Source organism: Postia placenta (genome assembly GCF_002117355.1).
Source record: "Postia placenta MAD-698-R-SB12 unplaced genomic scaffold POSPLAscaffold_8, whole genome shotgun sequence".
In the NCBI taxonomy this organism is placed as follows: Eukaryota; Fungi; Basidiomycota; class Agaricomycetes; order Polyporales; family Adustoporiaceae; genus Rhodonia; species Rhodonia placenta.
Window position 1 is genome coordinate 1,347,458 of NW_020169839.1, and position 22,588 is coordinate 1,370,045.

At 52.3% G+C, this 22,588-nt stretch overlaps 8 protein-coding genes across 8 annotated transcripts; 6 read left to right on the forward strand and 2 right to left on the reverse strand.

The window, feature by feature from the left end:
* Window positions 1–162: 162 nt before the first annotated feature.
* On the reverse strand, window positions 163–2,383 carry POSPLADRAFT_1144200 (hypothetical protein; the record flags this gene model as incomplete). The annotated part of the gene is made up of 10 exons (XM_024485670.1): window positions 163–210; window positions 284–447; window positions 513–563; window positions 731–869; window positions 1,229–1,309; window positions 1,361–1,500; window positions 1,581–1,725; window positions 1,826–1,964; window positions 2,021–2,168; window positions 2,227–2,383. 10 exons carry the CDS (start codon window positions 2,381–2,383, stop codon window positions 163–165), a joined length of 1,212 nt encoding a protein of 403 aa, XP_024338476.1.
* Window positions 2,384–4,206: 1,823 nt separating this feature from the next.
* Window positions 4,207–7,055, forward strand: POSPLADRAFT_1170275 (hypothetical protein; the record flags this gene model as incomplete). Its single annotated transcript, XM_024488094.1, has 18 exons — window positions 4,207–4,368; window positions 4,424–4,488; window positions 4,595–4,626; window positions 4,679–4,697; window positions 4,754–4,783; window positions 4,837–5,155; window positions 5,203–5,323; window positions 5,382–5,396; window positions 5,451–5,497; window positions 5,557–5,636; window positions 5,689–5,722; window positions 5,782–5,911; window positions 5,968–6,169; window positions 6,219–6,242; window positions 6,295–6,364; window positions 6,421–6,448; window positions 6,503–6,690; window positions 6,756–7,055. The coding sequence occupies 18 exons, from the start codon at window positions 4,207–4,209 to the stop codon at window positions 6,912–6,914; spliced, it is 1,725 nt and encodes a 574-aa protein (XP_024338477.1). The 3' UTR covers window positions 6,915–7,055.
* A 288-nt stretch (window positions 7,056–7,343) lies between these two features.
* On the forward strand, window positions 7,344–8,483 carry POSPLADRAFT_1145290 (hypothetical protein; the record flags this gene model as incomplete). The annotated part of the gene is made up of 4 exons (XM_024485783.1): window positions 7,344–7,454; window positions 7,523–7,635; window positions 7,686–8,059; window positions 8,122–8,483. The coding sequence occupies 4 exons, from the start codon at window positions 7,344–7,346 to the stop codon at window positions 8,481–8,483; spliced, it is 960 nt and encodes a 319-aa protein (XP_024338478.1).
* An 804-nt stretch (window positions 8,484–9,287) lies between these two features.
* On the forward strand, window positions 9,288–10,119 carry POSPLADRAFT_1046972 (hypothetical protein; the record flags this gene model as incomplete). The annotated part of the gene is made up of 3 exons (XM_024479168.1): window positions 9,288–9,374; window positions 9,435–9,619; window positions 9,675–10,119. The coding sequence occupies 3 exons, from the start codon at window positions 9,288–9,290 to the stop codon at window positions 10,117–10,119; spliced, it is 717 nt and encodes a 238-aa protein (XP_024338479.1).
* Window positions 10,120–12,192: 2,073 nt separating this feature from the next.
* POSPLADRAFT_1181733 (hypothetical protein) lies at window positions 12,193–13,217 on the forward strand (the record flags this gene model as incomplete). The annotated part of the gene is made up of 3 exons (XM_024488864.1): window positions 12,193–12,560; window positions 12,614–12,801; window positions 12,860–13,217. The coding sequence occupies exons 1-3, from the start codon at window positions 12,462–12,464 to the stop codon at window positions 13,215–13,217; spliced, it is 645 nt and encodes a 214-aa protein (XP_024338480.1). The 5' UTR covers window positions 12,193–12,461.
* Window positions 13,218–13,758: 541 nt separating this feature from the next.
* On the forward strand, window positions 13,759–16,012 carry POSPLADRAFT_1046973 (hypothetical protein; the record flags this gene model as incomplete). The annotated part of the gene is made up of 7 exons (XM_024479169.1): window positions 13,759–13,813; window positions 13,867–14,099; window positions 14,729–14,915; window positions 15,275–15,342; window positions 15,495–15,515; window positions 15,580–15,655; window positions 15,882–16,012. The coding sequence occupies 7 exons, from the start codon at window positions 13,759–13,761 to the stop codon at window positions 16,010–16,012; spliced, it is 771 nt and encodes a 256-aa protein (XP_024338481.1).
* A 1,482-nt stretch (window positions 16,013–17,494) lies between these two features.
* POSPLADRAFT_1144760 (hypothetical protein) lies at window positions 17,495–17,759 on the forward strand (the record flags this gene model as incomplete). The annotated part of the gene is made up of 2 exons (XM_024485730.1): window positions 17,495–17,602; window positions 17,652–17,759. Coding segments are annotated over 2 exons (216 nt in total), but the record flags the coding sequence as incomplete, so codon positions are not given.
* Window positions 17,760–18,144: 385 nt separating this feature from the next.
* POSPLADRAFT_1144977 (hypothetical protein) lies at window positions 18,145–21,679 on the reverse strand (the record flags this gene model as incomplete). The annotated part of the gene is made up of 19 exons (XM_024485747.1): window positions 18,145–18,332; window positions 18,404–18,746; window positions 18,795–18,944; window positions 19,000–19,170; window positions 19,234–19,367; window positions 19,424–19,522; window positions 19,596–19,653; window positions 19,706–19,867; window positions 20,165–20,242; window positions 20,298–20,393; window positions 20,445–20,543; window positions 20,586–20,587; window positions 20,639–20,669; window positions 20,713–20,974; window positions 21,007–21,113; window positions 21,142–21,257; window positions 21,293–21,325; window positions 21,382–21,484; window positions 21,539–21,679. The coding sequence occupies 19 exons, from the start codon at window positions 21,677–21,679 to the stop codon at window positions 18,145–18,147; spliced, it is 2,373 nt and encodes a 790-aa protein (XP_024338483.1).
* Between the last annotated feature and the right edge of the window lie 909 nt (window positions 21,680–22,588).

Here is a 22,588-nt window from a genome sequence, read left to right on the forward strand (position 1 = left end):
TGGAATTCCACGAGTGTGAGATCCCCATGTCCCGAATTTGGCGCGACCACTCCTACATGCAGCATAAGCGCGGACGCCGAGGATCCCTGCATGTGGAATCCTCGAGGACGTCATCTGACCATTCATCAGCGTGTCTTCGCCTGCCCTGAACAGCGAGCCCAACTAGATATATGCCTGCAGCTCGTTCCGGCAGCCCTTTGGAGTCCTTAGCTGGAACCAAGTTCATATCGCTTTGGAAATCTCCCCGTAAGCTGTGCCTGCCGCGTCCTGAATGATCACATACTGATGCTTCGTTCATATTGCAGTCAAGAGATGCGCAGAATGTCATAGATACCCCGATACCCAGCATCTCTTGAGCAGGCCCAGTAAGTGTGCCGACAGCCTTTCTCTGGGCAGACTCTGATCGTATTTTCGTGGCAGCCTTGGGCGCGCCGTAGTCCTGACGGTCTGCGGTGTGGCAATGTCGAAATTGCCGATAATTGACGTGGCTCGAATAAGCCCGTCATCAGTACCATTTGCATCGTCCGACACGGTGAACACCATGTCGGACGAAAGCAAGTGTACTGCATAAAATCAAGTACCCCAATCAAGCACTCTCGGTCACCCTTCCGGTTCCAGCAACCATTCTCGCCGTCTGCGCTCCCATTGTTACGGGATTGTCTTTTTCATCCATTTTCTTATCGTTGACCATTTGCTGGCCGACACCATTCACTCATCCCCCGTCACTTACTACGGTCTTCATCGGCATATACCACATTCACAATCTTCCACACATAGCTGTTGTTGACATCTTTACCACTTTCCTCGAGGCTTCTGCCTGCTTTCAGTTGGTGTGTTCCCGCGCATGTATCTCCTTTGGCGCCATGGGGCTGCATGTGCAATTATGCTTTTATGCTACGGTTTGTGTGCTTGGTGTCGGCTGGGCATATTCAAGAGCCAACACCACTAAAGAATGTCGCATGTGTACGCGATTGCTATCGATCAGGTATTGTATCCGTCTGCAGGGCGACACAAACGTATGGTATCCGATCGCGCATGATATGGAACAAGTGCATAGAGCGTGGGCATGTGGTATCTCGTTTGGATATGTAGCGTTGTATACTCGGAGAAAATTATCATCCCCAACGAGATAAGCAGACGTTGAAATCCAAAAAATCTACACCGGTGACCGCTAAGGGAGGAATGAGAGCTCTCGTGCTTCCTCCGGCAATTCATTGCGCGCAGGTACCAGGCCCGGGATCAAGAACAACACCGCAGCAACATATTCAGTAAGCGCTGAGAGTGGATACCACAATTTCTCGTCGTTTTGCTAAATAGTCGCATTGTGAGCTGGTAGTTTTATGTGAGCAGTAAAAATAACCTTGGAGAGATCGCTCTCGGTCCCTGCATAAAATGCCTCGCGAGTGAGAAGCAAGATGGCGATGGCCAGAAGGATAAAAATGCCGTAGGTCGTGCTGATCCTACGTAGTCCTACTGGTTGTATTCCAGGAGGCTTCTGAGCTGTAAGTATTGGGTAAGCACTAGTGAGCCGCCAATCGACTCGCTGGCATCCAGGAGACGTTATGGAAAAGATGGCTCACAGTAACCCATGATAGTGGCTGCGCTGAACATGAATGTATTGACGTTCAGCGCACAAACGACGGTGAGGAAGATATATACGCTGTCACTGCGGAGCTTAATTCCCTTGTTGTACTTGGAGGAGCTGGTGGTAGTCTCCGAATCGACCTATAGACGCCGCATTAGTAAACGCACAGCACTCGTAAGCAGCACGAACGGATGTCCGACGTTCACAGATATAATTAATCGGTATACTGAACGAACGTACCGCGCCGATAATACCAAGGACGATCGCCAAAACCAGTATGAGGCGTATGAGCATCCGCATCCGCAAAAGTCTGAACACGATTTTGAGAGGCCCCGGGACGTTATTTTGTATGAGGGTTGCTACTTCCACCATTGCCTCGCTGTTGCGTGCATGTTATAATAGCCGGGAACACGTCATGACTGACCCGCGACTCACCGATCGAGGACAAGCGTGTAGGCCGAGTAGAGCATACCGGAGAAGGACACGCTATAGATGACTTGTTCTGCGATGACCAAGTTCTTGTTTTGCGCGGCTAGGGACGAGCCGGCGAGCACCGCACGGAGGATAAAGGCAATAGTGCGGACTGGAAGCGGACCACGTCGACTCGGTGTAGAAAGTCTGACGAGCTGCCGTGTACTCACCGGAGCAGAACAGTGTCAGGATGAAGTGTACGAAAGTCGGGAGACGAATGCTTCTGTAAAGGAACGTCAGAAGAAGAGGCAAATATGCTACAGCGAATATTATTGCTCCAGCGAGAGAATAAATGCCCTCTGCATGAGCGAAGTTTAAAGAAGGCATATATGGTGTAGCGGGAATGGATTGAATGAGACGAAGGAGGGAAGAGCAGAGAATTGAAGAGAGAGCGATACAGGCGAGTCTTTATGGCCCTCGAGGAAGTATGAATCAGGACGAGGCTGTCCTGCGCAGTATTGAAGCCGATTGGACGAGTGTTCGAACGGCCCGTGGCCACTTTCACCACAGGTGTCCAGAGTGGACGCTCACGCCCGAGAACACCTAGACTATGAAATGAGATACACTGAGAATTTGACATTCCAGTCTGAAGAGTATGCTCTCGGTGGTACCAGGGTGAGGACCTCGAGGGGAATTAGGAAAGTAGATAATACTCTTTCTGCTCTGGCGCGGTCAAGCACATGCTACTGTATCGGGTATCCTGTAACAAAATCGCATGCTTCGAACCAATTGACTCACTTGAAGCCGGCACGTTGTAAGAGGTGTCTGCCGAGGCTAGTCCGGACAATGTGCCGTTCTTGCCATTGCGACTGCGCAGCCGCAGCCTCTCTGTATGATTTGCGATTGAAGCTCGTGTTATCTTCGATCTAGGAGCTCGGAGCGGTTAACATATCAGCGCCTGAAATCGCCTTATGCGTGTTGAACCGTGATTCAGCCATGGAACGCACGGCTAAGTTTCAGCCTATCAATGTATGTGTAAGAGACATGTGCACTTGTTGTTCACGATTGATTTATGCGTGTACCATGAACAACCGAGCGTTGAGAATCGGTTTATTCTTTGTGAAGAAGTGCTAGATATATGTACGCACCAAACACATCGAGACTCGGAGTGTGTCTAAAGCACATATTTCAGCGCCGTGCTGAAATCAACGAAGCAGAGAAACACGCTGGATGCTGCGGGATAGCATGATTGTGCTTCATGGATGTACGTCTCACAGATCACGCGAGACGCCCAAGCTGCGTAGCTGAAGTAAGTCATTGCAGAGGCGCTCCTTATGACATGGGTCTCCGATGAGGATATCATATTATAGCATTCAAATCACTTATCATTAAGCGCGAGCTGCCCTTGTTGGACGATGAATGCAGTATTCCCCTTCGACTGGTGCAAAGTGGGGAGCTGCAACGCCGTGCAAAAGAGACCAACGTCAACAAATCCAGGCATGAACTGTAAGATTCTATGCCACTGCTGACTTTGGTGGAGGATGAGAGTGGTTGGACTCAGCTCTGCGTTTGCTTGCTAGTCATCTCCACGTAGCCTATGCTTTTCGTTTGCCGGCGCCGCTGGAATCCCTGACATAGCAGCACAGCACTGGCAGGTCGCTGCGCGACAAAGTAGCATTGAGATATTAAACATGGGTGCATGCGCCAACCTCGAGCCAGTGAGTGAGCAGTAATGATGGACTCTTGCGCAGATGAATATCTTCCCTTTCAGGGCTAAGTTAGGCGCCTATGCATGACCAGGTTCGGCCCGCCCTGGTTGATCTGAATCACTGATGCGCCTAGCCCGGGTCAAGTCAAGCGTACAGCAAGAATTTGTATGCACAACTTGTTGTCCTTATCGACGTCGCTGAACACCTGCTCTATATCGCAGGAACTGGAAGCCGCGACACATTCGCGATTCTTTCCTGCTCTGCAAACGATAACCTCCACACAGTGGCCTTGCATATGATAGCCCATTGATGACTGTACCGCCACGGCCACCAATTATGCCGATTCCCGTGATGGAAATCTTTTACGCCAGCGATGAGGGTTATAGCGCCCGCTAGTAGATGATATAGCGTAGGCAGCCTGCTCTATCATGATGCATTGCTTCTCTCCCGCATTATCGCTGACAGACTGCAGTTGGATTGTAAAGCAACAACTATAGACCCATGGCTGAAATTCACGGTAACGGGGAGCTCCCCCACATTCCGGATGACTTGACTATCGTTCAGTTTATGCTGGATACCGATCATCCCAGCAGGCCCGCCCCGCGCAACCATAGCGCTTGGTTGATTGAGGATGCAACAGGCAGGAAGATCACATTCGATGAGGTATGCTTGCGATGAGTGCAAATTCCCGTTATTGACATAAGTTCTCGGCCGGCAGATCAACCTTCGCACAAACGCGCTTGCTAATGAGTTCAGCGCGCGCTGGAAGATAGGCAAGTATGACCTCACGATATGATGTACGGCTACCTCTCCTAACGAGCGCTATTTACAGCCGAGGATGACGCGGGTATGATATTTGCATTCAATTAGAACAGAAGCACTTACTCCGCTCAGTCTGCATTTTCAGTCCTAATCATGTCGGTGCGTTGGTGGCTATTGTGTCTGGCGCGACGTATTCTCACACGCATCGCAGATTACCCCATTGCTGTTTGGTAAGATCCTTTCGCGTCTTCTTGTTTTGGTTTTGTGAAACTAGACGTCCCGCCAGGGCCTCATTCCGCGTGGGCGCAGTCATAACGTAAGGCCCATCACCCTGCATATGTTGACATTGCACACTATTTCTTCCGTCAGAGCTGCCAATCCCGCCTATACCGCCGAGGAGCTCATCTACCAGCTGCGCACTACCGATGCAAAGCTCCTCATCGTCCATCCTTGGAACCTCCCCACTGCTCTTGCGGCTGCACAGCGCATTGGCATGGATATGGATCGTATCGTGCTGTTCAACGCCGAGGAGTCGAATACCAAGTATTCACATCTGACGCTGCAACAGCTGATCGACGAGGGGGTGAAACGATCGGTGCCATTTATCGAGCGACGACTAAAGCCGGGCGAAGCGCGTACGAAGCTGGCGTTCTTGAGCTTCTCGAGTGGTACCACCGGTCTGCCGAAGGTAAAGCTTCCCTTGGACCTGCTGCTATTGTTTTAATTTGGGCGTAGGCCGTGCGCATTTCGCACTACAGCGTGATGTCGAATGTGTTGCAGTTCACTACCTACGTACAAACTGAGAAAGTGCCGGATGACAAGAAGAAGTACCGACCCGGGGACGTTGGCATTGCTGGTAAGAGTGGCGCGGTCCTTACTCCGCGACTTGTGCTTACACAGTAGTCCACCTTCAGTCCTGCCGTTCTATCGTACGTATTTGCTATGGGCTGGGCTCCGTTGTCGAGACTGACATGTGCTTGCAGATATCTACGGTCAAGTAGTTGTCATGCACTGCACCATATTCGTCAGTGTACGCCACACGAATGTCTTTCCCTCGCTGAGCTGCAGCCTGAACGATTCATTTTCCAGATGTCGCTTGTAGTCATCCCAAAGTTCGACTTCCTCGCGATGCTCGAGAGCATTCAGCGACACCGCATCACGTTCCTAACGTAAGGCATATCACCTGATGCTCCCGCTCCTGTGCTTACACGACCCGCCAAGGTTTGTTCCCCCTATGATCGTCGCGCTCTGCAAGGTTAGTGCCCCGTGATTGACGCGATCATGGCAATGGGCCTCTCACACCGTCCATTGCAGCACCCCGCAGTGGCGAAGTACGACCTCAGTAGTGTACGGCTTATCGCAAGCGGTGCAGCGCCACTCTCTGCGGAGCTCACGCGACAGCTTGCTCAGCGCCTCCCGCACTGCAGCATCGGCCAAGGCTACGGTGCGTCGTGCGCTCCCCGCCGCCGCTGCCAGACTGAGACTCCCATGGGCTTGCAGGGATGACGGAGACGAGCACGGCGATCAGCCTGCCGCAGATCAACCAACACGTGGGCACGCCCGGAAGCGCGGGGGAGCTACTCCCGGGCGTTGTCGTGCGCATCGTGCGCCCGGACGGCTCGCTCGCGCCGTATGGCGAGACGGGCGAGCTTGCGGTCAAGAGCCCGTCGAACGCACTGGGGTACTTGAACAACGAGGACGCGTGAGTGTGTCGTGATGCTGTGCGCGTGTGCGGGGCTGACGTTACGCAGAACGCGGGAGACCTTCCGGGACGGGTGTGTACTTTCGCTGCGTGCGTGAGCACCAGGACTGACTGTGCCACTGCAGGTGGGTGTATACGGGCGATGAGGTATACGTGAACGAGAAAAAGGAGCTGTTCGTCGTTGACCGTATCAAGGTCAGGATGCCCAGCTTCTCTTGCAGATGTCTAGCCTTATGCTCACCACCCCGTAGGATCTGATCAAGGTGAAGGGATACCAGGGTGAGATCTCCGCTTGAGCGCTGGGGCAGCGTACTCACATCAACTTGCGGACAGTTGCGCCGCCCGAGCTGGAGGGCCACCTGCTCGAGCTCACTGAAGTGACCGACGTCTGCATCGTTGGGAAACCGGATGAATACAGCGGCGAGGTCCCCTTCGCCTTTGTTGTCCCGAGCGCTGCAGCGCTAGAGCGTATCAAGAAGGATCCCGCCGAGGCGCAAAAGCTCAAGGACAAGATCACGAAGGTATGTTGTCGCACCGCCGCCACGGGAGCACAAAGGAGCTGGGCTGATGCGAACCATCCGCACAGCATGTCGCGGACCACAAGGTGCACTTCAAGCGGCTCGTGGGCGGCGTCGAGTTCATCGACGCCATTCCGCGGAACCCGAGCGGTAAGCTGTTAAGACGCGTGCTCCGCGACCGTCTGCGAGCTAGGGAAGAGACCCGCGCGCCTCAGGCTAGGCTGTAATTGTGCGCCCTTGACACACGGATCTTCTATTGCTCGGATAGGTGCTCCATACCTTATTGCGTCAATTCATTGCGTCTCGTTCACAGTGTACATCCTTTTAATGCACCTTGAGTTCGAATACACACTAGATGTCAGTTTGAACATGTATGGCTGTTACACTTCCAGTACTGAGTATCTGGTGACGTCCAGCTGAGACCAACTATAGCGATCCAGGCACTCAAGTGGGGCTTAATAGTTAGTCTTGTATTAAAGCGCCAATGCCCAGAATGGAAGCGGTGAGTTTCTCCAGGCTGCCCCGCATGACGTCATCGACTTATCCCCGCATTCAAAGCATTAATAGTACGTCTAATACATCTTCTGGTCAACGTGCATATTCTCTCTCGCGTGGTTTTGTAGATATCCGCAGAATATACAAGTGCATACACCGACATGACGTCCTCTCTGCCTCCACTTATACAAGCCTGTTCCGGAGCTCTCGCCAGCGCATCTGCCAATGCCATATCATACCCGCTAGACCTGGTGGCGACAAAGGTGCAAACCGTATCCGACCCGCTTTCACGTGGTGAGCCCTCCGTCTTGTCTTGCTTTTCCGGGGTCTAACAGTAGAGACAACAGACCTGCAAGGCGCACTTAGGATCCTGAAGCACATCCTGCGCACCAGAGGCGTCAGTGGCTTATATGAGGGCCTCGCAACAGATACCGCGTCTACCGTTCTATCGAAGTACGTAGTCGACTCGAAGGATGCTTCCACGGTCTGATCAGACTTGCCAGCTTTCTTTACTTCTATTTTGATACAGTCTTGCATGCGCTTGCTACCCGACGTCACGCACGACACAACACCCCAGTAATTGCGGCGTTGCGGCAAGCACTGACGGCCCCGACTCGCTCAGTCCTATTAAGCGTGCCCACCGAGATCGTCATCGGTTTCCTAGCCGGCGTCGCAAGCCGTGCAATCTCAACTCCCCTGTCCGTTCTCACCGTGCAACTACAGACCAGCAATAACGAGGATGCACAACTCGAAGAGCGTGAGGTACAACTAGCGCACTCTGATACAGTCCAGGAGAAGGCGACAAGAAAGGCTGGACGTCTTGTGGAACTTGCGAAGGAGATATACGCAGAACATGGCCTTCCTGGGTTCTGGGCGGGTTCGTCTTTTTCTCATACATCAGGTGTTCCTGCATGAATGCCCTCATCATCCCATGCACAGGATTTGCGCCGACGCTCCCGCTTGCGCTCACTCCCGCTCTCACGCTGCTCTTCTACCAGCTCCTCCGCCGCATCCGTCTTCCTGTCCTGTCTTCGCCCGCGTGCGCAGCTCTGCGCGCATTCATGGACGGAGCATGTGCTAACGCGCTTGCGCTTGCCTTGCTCTACCCGCTCGTTCTTGCGAAGGTGCGCGTCCAGGCGCGGCGCAGACCAACGGCGGAGGGCGGGGCACCGACGATGGCAAGCGTATGGCGCGCGGCGCTGTCTGAGCGCGGCTGGAGCGGGCTGTACGATGGCCTCGGCGCACAGCTCATGAAGGGATTCGTGAGCCAGGGCGTGACGATGATGGCGAAGCAGCGGTGAGTGAACCTAGTGTGCTGGATCGGTGGGGATGATAAACATAGAACTAAATGATATCGTGTTTGTGGGCAGGATTGAACGGGCTATCGTGCGAATGTACCCTCAGGGCTGCGGTGCGAAGACTATGCAGTCTGTGCTATTTGCGGCCTGGTACAGGATGTATCGGTTTTAGTGAGCGCAATACGAAGCGGGATTTCTGATGATGTCTGCTCGAGTCTCAAGATGTGGACATGGTCATTCTATCCGTGGTTTAAACGCAAGTCTGGGCGCGTTCATGACGTACCTTTTCCTGGCTAAAGAGCGGGCTAAGAGAGGTTCTCTGGAGACCGAGGATGTTCTCTCGACAGCTGCCTCTGCTTCGCCAGTTTGCCCTATGGTCGCCAAGGACATATCATTTAATCCTCAAGCAGACCTTATGGCACGATGGGAGGACGTCGCCCAAGTACCTGTTCCCAGGTATGGTCTGTTGCCATTCTGGGAAGTAAACTCAAAGCTTGTCATGGCACCTGCAAGTTACCTCGAAAGATTGAAGAGGGTACGTAAGTCTGCACCGACGCAATAATTTGTTTTGGGTTCTGTTCGCTAAAAAGACTTTGTGTGACGTACCGCAGCAACTCATGCCATTTGCGACTGTCGCCGTCAACTTATTTGTCTCATCGGATGCTGTACATGCATATGGCCTGTAAGCGCTGTATCACCGTTGCTTCTCTCACACGTGTTGCGAAGCTTATAAGGGCTCCTATCGAATCCTATCGACTGAACCTCATCGACAGTCCTTCATACCCAGCAAGCGGACAAGTTCACGCCATGCAGCCAGGATCAAAACTCATAGACGGCACTTCGCCATGCCGCCACGAGCGTTTCTATTTCGACGATGGCAACGTTACCTTCCGTGTACGTTCTACCGGTCCCGCTCATAACGTGCTTGGTAGGCTCGAGCTGACAGAGCCCTAGGTCGAGGACACACTCTTCAAAGTCCATCGCTATTTCCTTCAGCGCGACTCGCCGGTTTTCAAGGATATGTTCTCGCTTCCGACGGGTACCGCGCCGGTGCACGGCTCATCCGACGACCTCCCAATCGATCTACAAACGATAAAGGCCTTAGACTTCGAACGCTTTCTATCTTTCCTCTATGCCACGTACGAGACCTTTTGGTATCCTCGACACCGCAGTAGGGAATGACACAACTCACAGGGATTACATCACCCGTGATATACAGACCCCCGAGGAGTGCGAATCGGTTTTGAAGCTTTCGAAGCTTTGGCAAATCGAGAATATCCAACCACTCATTGCAATTTGTCTACGTGCCAATTCACCCCTCGCCAACCAGATCGCGTTGGCACATAGATACAATCTCAGCACCATTTTGCTGGACGCTGTGGTGGACATCAGTTTGCGTCAAGAGAAGCTAACGGCGGATGAAATTCGCTGTATGGAATCACCGGAGATCATTGCAGCTGTCGTCACACTGCGCGAGTACCAAAAGGAGGACAAGGAGAGCAATCGCTTTGCTAGGATAGACCCAAAGCGGAGCGCACAACGGGTGCTCACAGCATGTGAAGCTCATAACTGTCTTATGTGTAAGGAAACGCTTTGCCGGCAGGCGAGGGCCCCTCGTCGTTTTATCGACCAATTTTGACTTTTGTTAAAGCCTTGTCAAGTGCCACAAATCAATGTAATTCGACGCAATTCTTGTGGCCTCTGATGAGGTCTTAGCGTGCTCCCGTCATATAACTACAGCAAAACCAATATTGATAGATCTCCCTCGCAAAAAGTACAGATAGACAGCATGACGCATAGCAGCGCTCGGCGCCTCATGCCCTCATCCCTCAAAGGTTGTCGGGACGTTATGGCACGATGGGAGGACGTCGCCCAAGTACCTGTTCCCAGGTATGTCTGTTGCCATTCTGGGAAATAAACTCAAAGCTTATCATGGCACCTGCAAGTTACCTCGAAAGATTGAAGAGGGTACGTAAGTCTGCACCGACGCAATAAGTTGTTTTAGGTTCTGTTCGCTCAAAAGACTATGTGTGACGTACCGCAGCAACTCATGCCATTTGCGACTGTCATCGTCCACTTTACTGTCTCATCGGGTGATGTACATGCATATGGCCTGTAAGCGCTGTGTCACGATGCTTCTCTCACACGTGTTGCAGATCTTAGGAGGGACAGGGCTTCTATCGACCTCTATCGGCTGAACCTCCTCGACAGTCCTCCGAACGATCTTTAGAGCCACTGTTGTACCATATAACACGTTCTCATACCCGGCACGTAAGCAGGCGAAGTTCACGCCATGAAGCCAAAATCAGAATCCATAAACGGCACTTCGCCATGCCGCCATAGGCGCTTTTATTTCGACGATGGGAACGTTATCTTCCGTGTAGGTTCTACCGGTCTCGCTCATAACATGCTTGGGAGGCTTAAGCTGACAGAGCCCTAGGTCGAGGACACACTCTTCAAAGTCCATCGCTATTTCCTTCAGCGCGACTCGCCGGTTTTCAAGGATATGTTCTCGCTTCCGACGGGTACCGCGCCGGTGCACGGCTCATCCGAAGACCTCCCAATCGATCTACAAACGATAAAGGCCTTAGACTTCGAACGCTTTCTATCTGTGCTCTATGCCACGTACGAGACCTTTTGGTATCCTCGACACCACAGTAGGGTGAATGACACAAGCTCACAGGGACTACATGACCCATGATATACAGACAACCGAGCAGTGCGAATCGATATTGAAGCTTGTGAAGCTATGGCAGATCGAGAACATCCTACCGCTCGTCGCAGCCCGTCTACGTGCCATTGCACCCCTCGCCAACCAGGTCGCGTTGGCATATAGATACAAACTCGGCAGCGTTCTTCTGGACGCTGTGATGGACATTGCTTCGCGTGATGCAATGCTAAAGCCGGATGAAATTCACTGTATGGGATCAGCGGAGATCATTGCGGCTGTCGTCGCAGTGCGTGAGTACGAAAAGACAGCATGGAGTTGTTTGTCACAAGGAACGAAGAAACAAAAAGCACGGAACGAGCTCGAAAACATGTGACGCTCACTGTTTTGTGCATGAGCTTGTGCTGACGACCACGTTCAGGAGCTTGCTAGCGATATGAACATAGTTCGTAGTCCTTCCAGCTCGAGCGCGTGCACTGCTGCCAAGCATTTCTACGTGTACGATACATCCTTTTGGAAAGCAGTCTCAGGGACGCGAATGCATTTCACCTGATGTCTTTGACAATTCAACATTCAGGGATGCAACTCGCACGTTGGCATGGGCTAATCCCTGTTCCCTCCTCATTCGACGGAGGGGGGAGTGGTGACTGTGGTATCAACGCGAAGACGTCTGACGTCTTCGTATTGACAGTATGCAAGAAGCAGGGGTGGTTGAGCAGTTACGTTCCAGTGTGTGAGGGAGTAGGAGATATGTAGAGACCGTAGACAGCAAGCTTGATTTTCGGAGCCGCTTAAGACATTGGGATGGTGTCCCTACAGAGCGGCTCACCGACACCCGTGCATTACTTCATCGCCCTACTACTACTTTACCCCGCACCATGCACGACAGAGGCGCCGCCAGTGCACCCGCAATCCGCGGGCCGGCGGCGCCCTTCGCGTCTGCTGCGGCATCATCGGAGTGGCCTTTCAAACTCCGCTATAGCTAACGTTCCTGATCTTGGCAAGTCGACCTGTAATGAAGTGGCATTCAACCTGATACAACAAGGCTACTGCTTGCTTTTCGTTGGTTCTAAAGAGTTGAGGCGCATGTATGAGTGGCTTTCTGACTTGCAGAAGGGTAGTCGTATTATCTCCCTGCTGCCAATGTAGCGCTTCTGCCGAAGATAAGCATTGTTCAAGTTCCAAGTTCCCAGGCTCCTTGCCCAGTCATCACCTTAACATTCGTATCAAATCAGACGCGGTCGTGGTTTGTCGAGAGCAGCCACAGGGAACTCTACTACTAGTTGTAGACCGCCTGCGCGCTCTCCATCGACATGTCGGACCGCCTAACCTATTCTGAGGTTGCGCCAGAAATCGCATCACGGAACAGGCACGAGCGATTCTACATCCCTGACGGGAACGTGGTCTTCCTGGTATGTCGTTCTTTGCACACATTGTACCATATGCTGATTTGCGCTGTACATAGGTCGAGGGCACTCTGTTCAAGGTGCATCGCTACTTTTTCATACATGGGTCGAACGTATTTCAAGGCATGTTCTCCATGCCCAGTCCCGCTGGCGAGGACTCTGAAGGCACGTCGGATGAGCGACCGATCTTCCTCGAAGGCATTTCAAGCTTAGACTTTGCCCGCTTCCTCACAATGTTCTACCCAAGGTACGATACGCAACTCCGCTATGCCGCTCCCGCTAAGCATGATATCGCTGGACCGCAGGAGCATGCTAAAGCCCGATCTAGAGACGACCTTAGAGTGGAATTCTGTCCTCGAGCTCGCAGTAAAGTGGCAGTTCGACGACATCCAGGCGCTGGTCGTCGCTCGGCTTACTGAGCACGCATCTTCAGTCGACCAGATCTTGCTGGCGCGGCAGTACCACCTGAGCGATTGGTTCTACGATGCGCACGTCAAGATCTGCAGCAGGTACGAGCCGCTGACTCTCGAGGAGGGTCGACGGCTGGGCGTGGATGAGGTGGTGATTATATCGGATGTGCGACAATACAACATACGGTTCAACAGAGGGAACGTCGACCACGACAAGCTGCGCGGGGCGTTGAGGGTGCTGGAGCAGTTATGATAGACCATCAGTGATGATATCCTTATCCTGATAGTGCTTATCTCTTTTTTCTTTCTCTTGTACTCACATATACTAGTGATCAGTATGGTACTGCTTAATTACATTTAGATTCTTCGTCAGTCTTCTTTGATATCTTCAACCGTTCTCGTGATATCCGGTGCTTCTGACATGTGATATACCCAGCCAATGTACTCTTTTCTAGACACAATCGACCTCTTATACTCATAGCGGCACATCAATCTACAGTCACGCAGACATGAATATCCCGCCGGCAGTTCAGAAGTCGTGCTCGGTAGGGCGGGGAAGTCGAGGTCGACGTGCCGGAACCTATGCCGTTCCCCGCATCAGCCATCATCATGTGGGTCCGTATGGGCGGAACCGTCGGCATGTGATCGATGATTCCCCAAGTCGACCGGTCAACCATGTGCCGCATGGGTTGAGATCAAATACACCCCTTGATCCCCAACCACTTACTGCGTGACTTGCACAAACCCTAGGACAGTGGATTGGACACGATACTCTGACGAGGAAGAAGCTAGACATGGCGCTCGCACACGGACTACGCACAATTGGCGTTCTCGGCGCTGGGCAGATGGGTACCGCGTCTTGCGCTCTGCGAGAGGCTCACGGTGAACACCAACTTCCACAGGTCTCGGTATCACGTATGTGTCTGCGCTGCATGCACGTGTACCAGTCCTGCTGTACGACCGCTCGACGGCGCAGATTCAAAGTGGGCTCAAGCTGATGGACAAGCTGCTCGCGAAGGACGTCGCAAAGGGCAGGATCACAGCTGAGCAGGCCTCTGAGGCTCGCGAACGAGTCACCGTGGTTGACCAGGAGAAGGCAATCCAAGGGATGAGGGATGTCGACATGGTCGTTGAGGTACGTCCGTCTAGCATCCATTCAGTCTGGCCATGTGTAGTGCGGTGCTAGTGCAGATGGGTGTGCGAATAGTCGCTGTTGGCGACATCTGCTGACGTGGTATATGTGATTCTACTCTGTCCGCTGGGCAGGTAGAAAGCCAGGACATGAGTGGGTTCTGGGTCTAGAGACTCTTGGAACCAGTGAGCTGGCCGTACCACCCTCCTTTTCCCGTTGGTATTCAACTATAGCTTACCTGCGTTCGTTGAGAATACCTCGCCCTCTCGATCTAGGCCGTTCGCAAGGCTGTGAAAGCGAGTCGATATCATCTGGCATACTATTCATAGATTCAGTCGAGGTCATTCGGGAGCTCGCTATGATGACTTGAACGAGGCGCATATACACCATACCTCGCGACATTTGATGGATAGAGCGCGCTACGCGCATTGAAGTCTTGGTTATTAGGTTGTAAGACCCCATTTCTACCTACACCATGCATTATTGTGAAAGCCTTGGCAAGACGATGATTCTATTCAGCAGATCATATGTCAGCACAAGACTATCACTCGTCTATCAGGAGATATATCAGAGACTTCTCATTTATCTGCTGTGATCGAGCGTGATCATTCCTTACTTACTACTTGTGCTAGGCAGTATCAGAGAATTTGTCACTAAAGCAGTCCTTGTTCCGAACATTATCTGCTGAACTACCTCCAACTACGATTCTTGCATCCAATACGTCATCGATTAGTATCACGAAGATTGCTGCGGCAACAATTCCAGAGGGCCACTCTGCCGCCGATGAGCAGGGCAGAAAGAGCGCAGCTCGAGTTGTCGGTGCGTCGATGCTGTGCCAGACAGTATGAAAGACGTACAAATTGTCCGCAGGTCTTCATTTTTTCAATCCTGTGCCAGTCATGGTACGTAATGCGGACTCACGAAAAACGTGTACCGGACATCTGCTTACACGGTCAATTTATCGGGCGTTGACTCTTCTACCACACCACATCTTGACGGTTGCCTGTGTGGAACTGCACTCCACAATGAGTAGAAACTCGTGGAGCTGATATCCGCCCTTCAAACGTCGCCGGAGACGCTCGAGCGCGCCCGGGCATTCGCGGTGGCATGCGGCAAGGGTACGTCACCCGCGCACTTACGGGCCCGCCGTTGGACAGTGATTGATAGCTTCGTGGTAGAGGTGACCACATCGCAGGATGTGCCAGGCTTCGTATCTAATGCGCTCCTCATGCCCTTCATCAATGAGGTGCGTGGCGTTTCAGCGTGCCCTCAGAGCATGGAAGGATCTCATGCTGTCACGGACACCAACACCCTCTCTGCCCCAACTGCGCCTTGTCTGTGGATCATCTTGGGGTGCTTTCCGCAAACGGATCGGCTATAATTCTGTACCGCGGATAGGCCATAATGTGTCTAGAGAAGGTGGGTAATGCGTGGCGCAAGGGATTTGTGTTCCGAACGTCAACAAACGGCTGTATATCTATAGGGCGTGGCGACGCGAGATGATATCGACAAGACACTGAAGCTGGGCATGAATCATCCGATGGGTCCCCTGCAATTAGGTTTGTGCCCCTTTACCAATTGATTACGTCCTCTGCAATTACGCTCACACACTATTCTGGACCATTTACTTCTACTCTGTGAAGCCGATTTGTGAGTCTCGATCGAGTCACTTGTACTGGAGTATTGATCGGTGCCCTGTACCTTGTCGCGCCCATCTTGATGAAACGCGGCGCCTTCTATCCGTATTCCGCCTGAGAACCAGCATCGGCCTGGACACGTGCCTAGCCATCCAGCAAACGCTCTACGTAGGCACTGGGGACTCCAAATACCGCCCCAGTATTCTCCTGGAGCGCATGGTAGACGCAGGGTGGTATGGGAAGAAGAGCGGCAAGGGTTTCTACGAATACCCGCAGTGACGGAGTGTAGTGTAAGGTGCGAACCATGCGTGTTCCCGTATCTGTTGCTGATACACCTCACTAAGAGTCCCTCTGTTCCATAGGATGCGCTGCGGTCATGCAGCGAAGTCATTGCCTGGTTCGATACCCACGTGTGAAACGGATGCTTCTCTGTTGGCTCGCGGAAAGCGCATGCCCATGATACTGGCGGTGAGTGGGGAGAATTGGGGGTCTTCTTCGCCCGTCCAGCCTCTTTTGTGGTCGAGTCAGCGGGCGGCCCAGCTAAATGTGAATGTCCACCGGCGCACTTCCTATGTTTGTGATCCCCGCGCCATGAGTGCTAGGTGGTCCTGGTGCTTTCTCGCCCACTTCTCATTGCTCTATTGTCCGCTGTGCAGTTGCCTGGAGGCATCATAAGCACAGCTTTGGCATTTGAATTATCGGTCGGAGTCGTAGCGCAGACGACGAGCGCTCGAAGCCGATCGAAAGGCCCGATGGTTGACCGTCCTTGACATCAGGTTGCTCCATATGTTCTAGCTCTGCGTTTTCTCTGTAAATCGATCTTGGCGCCAGCTCCTTGCATCTAAGCCAAGCGGGTGGATGGGGTGGCTACATAGAAGCACTGTCAGTGAGTTTCGCGCCCGACATGTCTCAACGTCGTGTATCGCGCCAATTCAACGGAACAAGTCTGCAAGTCTCGGTCTTCGGCGCAATACCTCAGCGTCATGGAGATGAGTCGAGCGGGTCCAGCAGCTTTTATATGTCTCAGATAGATGACTGTGACTGATCGTCTTTTCATCTCGGACCTGCTGAAGTTGGCTGGAAGCCAAATACCTTGCAGCGGCGCAAATTCAGTCTCTTGTCTAGATAGGACGAGTACGACCAAGATCTCCGCGGGCCTTTCTCGATCTGATCAACGTGGCCGCTGCCGCACGGAACATCTGCTCAAGCCGCCGGTACGGCCATTCAAATCAATACCTAATGTCATATTTCTCATAGCATCCCGCCAGATTCTTCCCTTTCGGGATGCTTCTTCGCCTGATTACTCCGTTATCCGAGACGGCATTTGTTAGGACAAGGTCACAAGACGCTCAGGTTCGTGTCTGCCGAGCTATAGAACTTTGGCGCTCGTTGGGCGAGTATTCGAAGCGCCGCGCGGGCCCGTTTGTTTGTGTGGCAGGTTGACCATTGTGGCCAATACCTCAGTTTTATTTTCGCAAGACTATATAACCCTCTCTTAGACTAACCGTCTGCTCATCAAGAACACTTCCGCCCCTCATCGACTCTCCTCTTGTCAGCCCTCAGTCCATTACAGTCTATTGCTATCACTGCTACTGCTATAATGTGTTCCGTAGAATGGTGAGTCAAATGTGTCCGACATCACTCCCTAACACGCGTGGCTGAGACTCCCTCTGATCGCTAGCATTGGAGATCAATACCGCGGATGCCAGGCAAGTCTCTTGCTTTCAAGGCATCGTTCCCCAGCCGATTTATGTCGAACAGCATTATGTCAAATTGCATGAGACTGGGGTCAAGGTCGATTGTGGCTCCTCTCAATGCGCATTGAGTAAAGCGCACCGCCACACAGCACGCAACTGCGGCTGCCCAAGGGTGTGTAACTGTTCCATTGATGTAGCTCGCACTGATATCTTTTTGAAAGACCTATCAAGAGATCCAAAGGATACAGAATCTATATCGGACCAGATGCCCGGCCTGCGAGAGTGCCGCCTGGAAGATCGTCGAGCGCGAGTCTGGGCGACAATACTAAACAAGCCACACCAACACTGCACTATCTAGTGCCGTTATTTATCCACTATGATCACGCATCCTATTTGACCCGTCTCTGTTACACCCCGTTACTTTCTACTTTCTCTATGTTGCAGCGTGATGATAAGTATCGGATCCCAATGCACTGTTTACCACGTTCCAGTAATTATGAATGTCTAAGGTGTGCCTCCCCCGCATGTATCAGAAGTACAACAGTCCCATCAGTCGTGGAGTGTTCTACCGGCCTGCCCATTGCACCCGATAACTCTCACCGTACGAATCCAGAACGTCCACTCCGAGCGATTGTCGTCATTCCCAGGCGCGTCCGAATTCGGCATTGTTTGTCGCAAGAGACATAGGGTCTTGCTACAATCCTGCCTCTACGACTACGATGCTGCAACCTTTTTCTCTCGGAAAAATTTGCCCATCTCTCGCATTGCTTGCCCGAAAGTCTCGGTGACTGTGGTGTTTCCGCCGATCCACTTTGGCAGTTTGTTGCGAATTCGCGATGAAGCGTAGCGGCCATCGATCAGTATCAGCGATGCCCAGTCACCTCGATGCCGAATGGCTCGCCCTGGAAAGCACGATGCAAACGTGTTCCATGAGTCTTCGTTGACAGACCACGTTGCGATCAGCTTTACTTACCGATGCTTTGATTCACAGCATTCATGCACATGTTTTCATACAACTCTGTCGCTGCGTCCTTTGTGGCGCTCGCCCCCTTGGTCACAGCATCACCTTTCGCACGGAGCTGCTGTTCCAACCTGTTGACGTAGCTCATGCGTTCTCGAAGCTCCGGGGATGCGAGATTGGCGAAGGGGAGTCCTATGATCAAAACAGCGCGAGCGAGATCGTCGGTGAAGTTCAATCCTTCAGACAGTTTGGCGCCAACGACAGCAAACAGAAGTGCTCCTGTCCGGTGAATCGCTTCGCTGTATTCCCGTAGCACAGCCTCGATTTGGCCAGCATCCTGCGGTTCAGAGAAGACCTGTGCAAATGGGTAGTCTTACGCATGGCCAAAAACAGTAACACATACCCGCTTCCTGGACTTGAGCTTCTCCATCAAGCCACTCCCTCCCCATGCAGACATCATTGTGTGAAGGAAGCTGTAAGACGGAAGGAACACGACCATGCCTCCTGGAACCACGTTAACGAAGTTGAGAAGGATTTGGCCGAGTTCTGCTATCTAGAAATAATTCGATGGTTCATCAGTTTTTCGGTATCTGCATAGAGGAACGTACAATAGCTTGATTGCCCCGTTGTTCGTACTTGAACAGTAGATCCCCGCCCCTTGGTCCTTTCTTCAAAACCAGTGTCTGTAAGTTAGACGTTGGGATGATATGTCCGCAAGAGAATGTCCTGATACGGGAAGGTTCGAGTCCCATAAATAACTGGTGTATCACGTCTGATACCTTAGAGAATCATCGAGTCATGAAGCATAAACGACTATGTGGAAGAGCCAAACCAGTACTTACCGGGGACATCGTACCACCAGCCAGGACAATCGATCGGGCAATATCGATTAACTCTCGAAAATGGGTGGACGGATTCAAATGCTGATACTTGATTTCTACTTGTCCATCGACCAGGGACAATGTAACACGACCGTCTAGGCAGCGTATCAATTGATCATCACTTTTCACCATCATGCCTCGTGCGACTTACCGTCATTGGAGGCTGTAAGTGCGGTTATGAAGCTCTCCACAAGATGCAATGGCGGTGTTGTATTCGAGAGTCGAGAGACTTTCGCCAGTTTGACAGGGTCTGAACCACAGCATCGAATTCAGCAAGCAAACACGCCACCATTATGCGCTACGAGTCTGGATAGATCACTCACCGTGACCGGCCGCTCTCTCCAAAGTCTTTACGGAATACCCCGATACTTTGCGTGCTATCTGTTAGATCAGTTCGTGAAGGTGAACCCGCCACATATTACAACGAACACACCTTGCTACCGCGCAAGTAAGTCTCGACCTCGAGCAAGTTCACGCCCTCCGTCTTCCGACCAAGTCTATGGAGAAGTTCTCCGGGTGTCATGACCTCCACGCCTGCGCCGCGAGCCTTCTCATTGCCGCTTTTCGGCCCCTGCGTATGCTGCTTGTCGGTCTGCTGACGATCCGCATCGCCCGCGTGCTGCGTCTGTTGCCATTCATCGGCATACCGCTGGAGAGCGTCCAGCAAGCCCACGAGGCGCGTGAGATGCAGTGCGTGCGCAGTCGTGAGTCGCGTGCGAAAGCGTGAGAGATATATAGAAAGCTGCTGGCGAGCTGTAGACAAGGTGCGTAGGGGCAGGCGGGTGGTCGATAGAGATAGCAGGGTTGATATCAGGTCTGTAAAGCATGGCGATAAGGCAAAGAACGCTAGATGTATGATGGAGAACTAACTGTGTGCCTCATCAATGATCACTACTTGGTCAGTGAGATCAATTCCAAGTGCCTCTCTCGCTGTCTTCTGCAAGAGTAGATTGTATGGAAGTAAAACTAGCTGTGCAGAAGACTTAGCCACTGTCGTACCCGAATAATTTTGGATCATCGCTTACTTGCGCTTGTCGGATAGCTCGCCGCGAACCAAAATATGGACATGTCTCTGAATCTTGACCTGTCGCTACCAGGTCCTCGATGTCCTTTGGGGATGCCTGTCGCAGAACATTATACCACCGTTTCAAGATGACAAAATGCCAACTGACAAGTATCTGGTCGCGCAGATCCAGCATTTTCGATTCGTCCTCCGGCGGAGGAAGATAATGACATCGCTTCTTCCCTTTTTCTGGTGTTCGTGAGCGGGACTGAGAACATTATGAGGAAACCTCAGGATAACTGTGGCTCACCACTGAGCATTTGTCTGCATGCTTCATCTAGATCTCCAGAATGCTTGCGCAACTCATCATTGATGCATAGCTGCTTCCTAGATCCTAGCGACACTGTTCGGGCATTGGAATCTTCGCCAAGAGATACGTCGTCATCGTTCTCGACCTCAGGGAGCCGGCGTTTCCCTGATACTGCAGCCGCTTCCTCTGGTGCAGAAGCCAAGGTAACACTCAACATCAGTTTAAGCTTACGCAGTTCATGTAGAACCTGCGCTAGTTGTGTATGAGTGCGGGAGGCATAATATATTTTTGTGCACCCAGGCTCTTCCTCTGCGTCAGATCCGGGTGTTGATGGTTTTGTGCCTTGCCGTAATCTGGGAGCCTCTTCAGTAACAACACGATCAACCTTCCTCCATGCTCACTTGCTCATGAGCGCGCGTACGGCGGGGGATATATTGCTCGTTTCATCGTCAGAGTCGGCGTTTGCCCCATCATCTTCCGGCAGAAAGATGCTGTCGTCGTCATCCTGGGCACCCTCGTCGGGAGCGACTTTCTGTAATGCAGGGTGCAGGTAAACGGCAGCGCGGACATTACGTCTTAGGGTGGACTCGCCTGTTTCTTTCGCACCCGTGCACGTGCAAGCTTCCGCATCTCTGCCTCCTTTTTGCGTGCCCTCCCCAGGCGTTCTGCATACTCACGGTCTTCTGCTTCTAACTCGCGCCTGCGACGATCGAGTGTTTGCGCGAGCACCCAGTCCGGTCCTTGTAGCGCACAGCATATTTAAGAATACCTCTCAGAATAGATATACTTCACACACCCTCGTGGCTTTCGCCAAGCTCACTGAGCTTGCCCTTACGTGCGCGTTCCTGCTCGTCCTTGAGCCACGTTAAGGATGAACATAGCAAGCTGAGAGTCTTTCCCTACGTAGATTCACAATTTCAGCTTCATATATGTTCCGAAGAGTGGTTACCCACAGTGCCTGTAGGACTTTCCACGATGGTTATCTTCCGGTCCTCTACCGATGCATAAAGATGGCGCATCAGGTCAAGTTGGATATCATATGGCTTGAATGGGAATGCAGGGAATTCGGAGGGGGTTTGTAGCTTCAGAGACATTCTGTATCTCAGCGGTGTGTGCTGGATGGCGGCGCAACTCGTCTACACAGCACAGGTCGTGGCTGAGGGTGAGTCGGAGACGCGTCGCAAGCGCGTCTGAACTGCGTCACGTGACCGTGTCACATCACAATCGAGCATGCCACGAGGATGGTTCAACTGTAACCTCCATCATCACGCTTATCGTCCTCAAAGTCTCGTCGTCCTCTTACATATCATCTATCTCGCCATATCACAATGTCCTCGTTAGGGCCATAATCAGAGACGTACGAGGGGCAGACGCAGATTCGTATTCGGCTTGGCGATAGACTAGGTATGCATTTGCCTACAGGCTGGTCTCAATGCAATATGTACTTCAAACATCCTTCGAGAGAAGGAGAAGGTGCGAAGAGCTTCTGAACAATTGGCATGGCCTACCTCTGTCAGTTTCAGGGCCTATGGGGCCTGTTGCTCATTGACGTCTGTACGCGCATCGTACTATTCTGGGACTGGAGGTGCCGTCGCGGTGATTCAGTTGGTTCTTGAATGGTCGGTATAGTGCTGTTGAGGATTGGTGGCGGCGATTCAGATCCCATTTGCGCATGCGGATACCGAAAGGGCGCATGGTAACGCAATATTGACCAGGTGAGTTGCCTAGCATTCTCGGATCTATAGAGCGATTTTTAAGCCTCCATTGGACATTGATTATCTTAGGTTGTATCAGGTATTGCAGTCTCCCTTGCCACCACATACCGGCCCTTGGTGGCCTCCGTCCTCACGCGGAGTACAGACGCTGTTCCGTCGCTCACCCGCATTACCTCTGGTGCACCCACTGCGCTCCTTTTGATCTGAAACGAGCCCAATGTACACAGCCGCCAGTCCATGGATCATCCCTGTGACATGCGTCGGATCGTGTTCCGAAATATCCTGTGA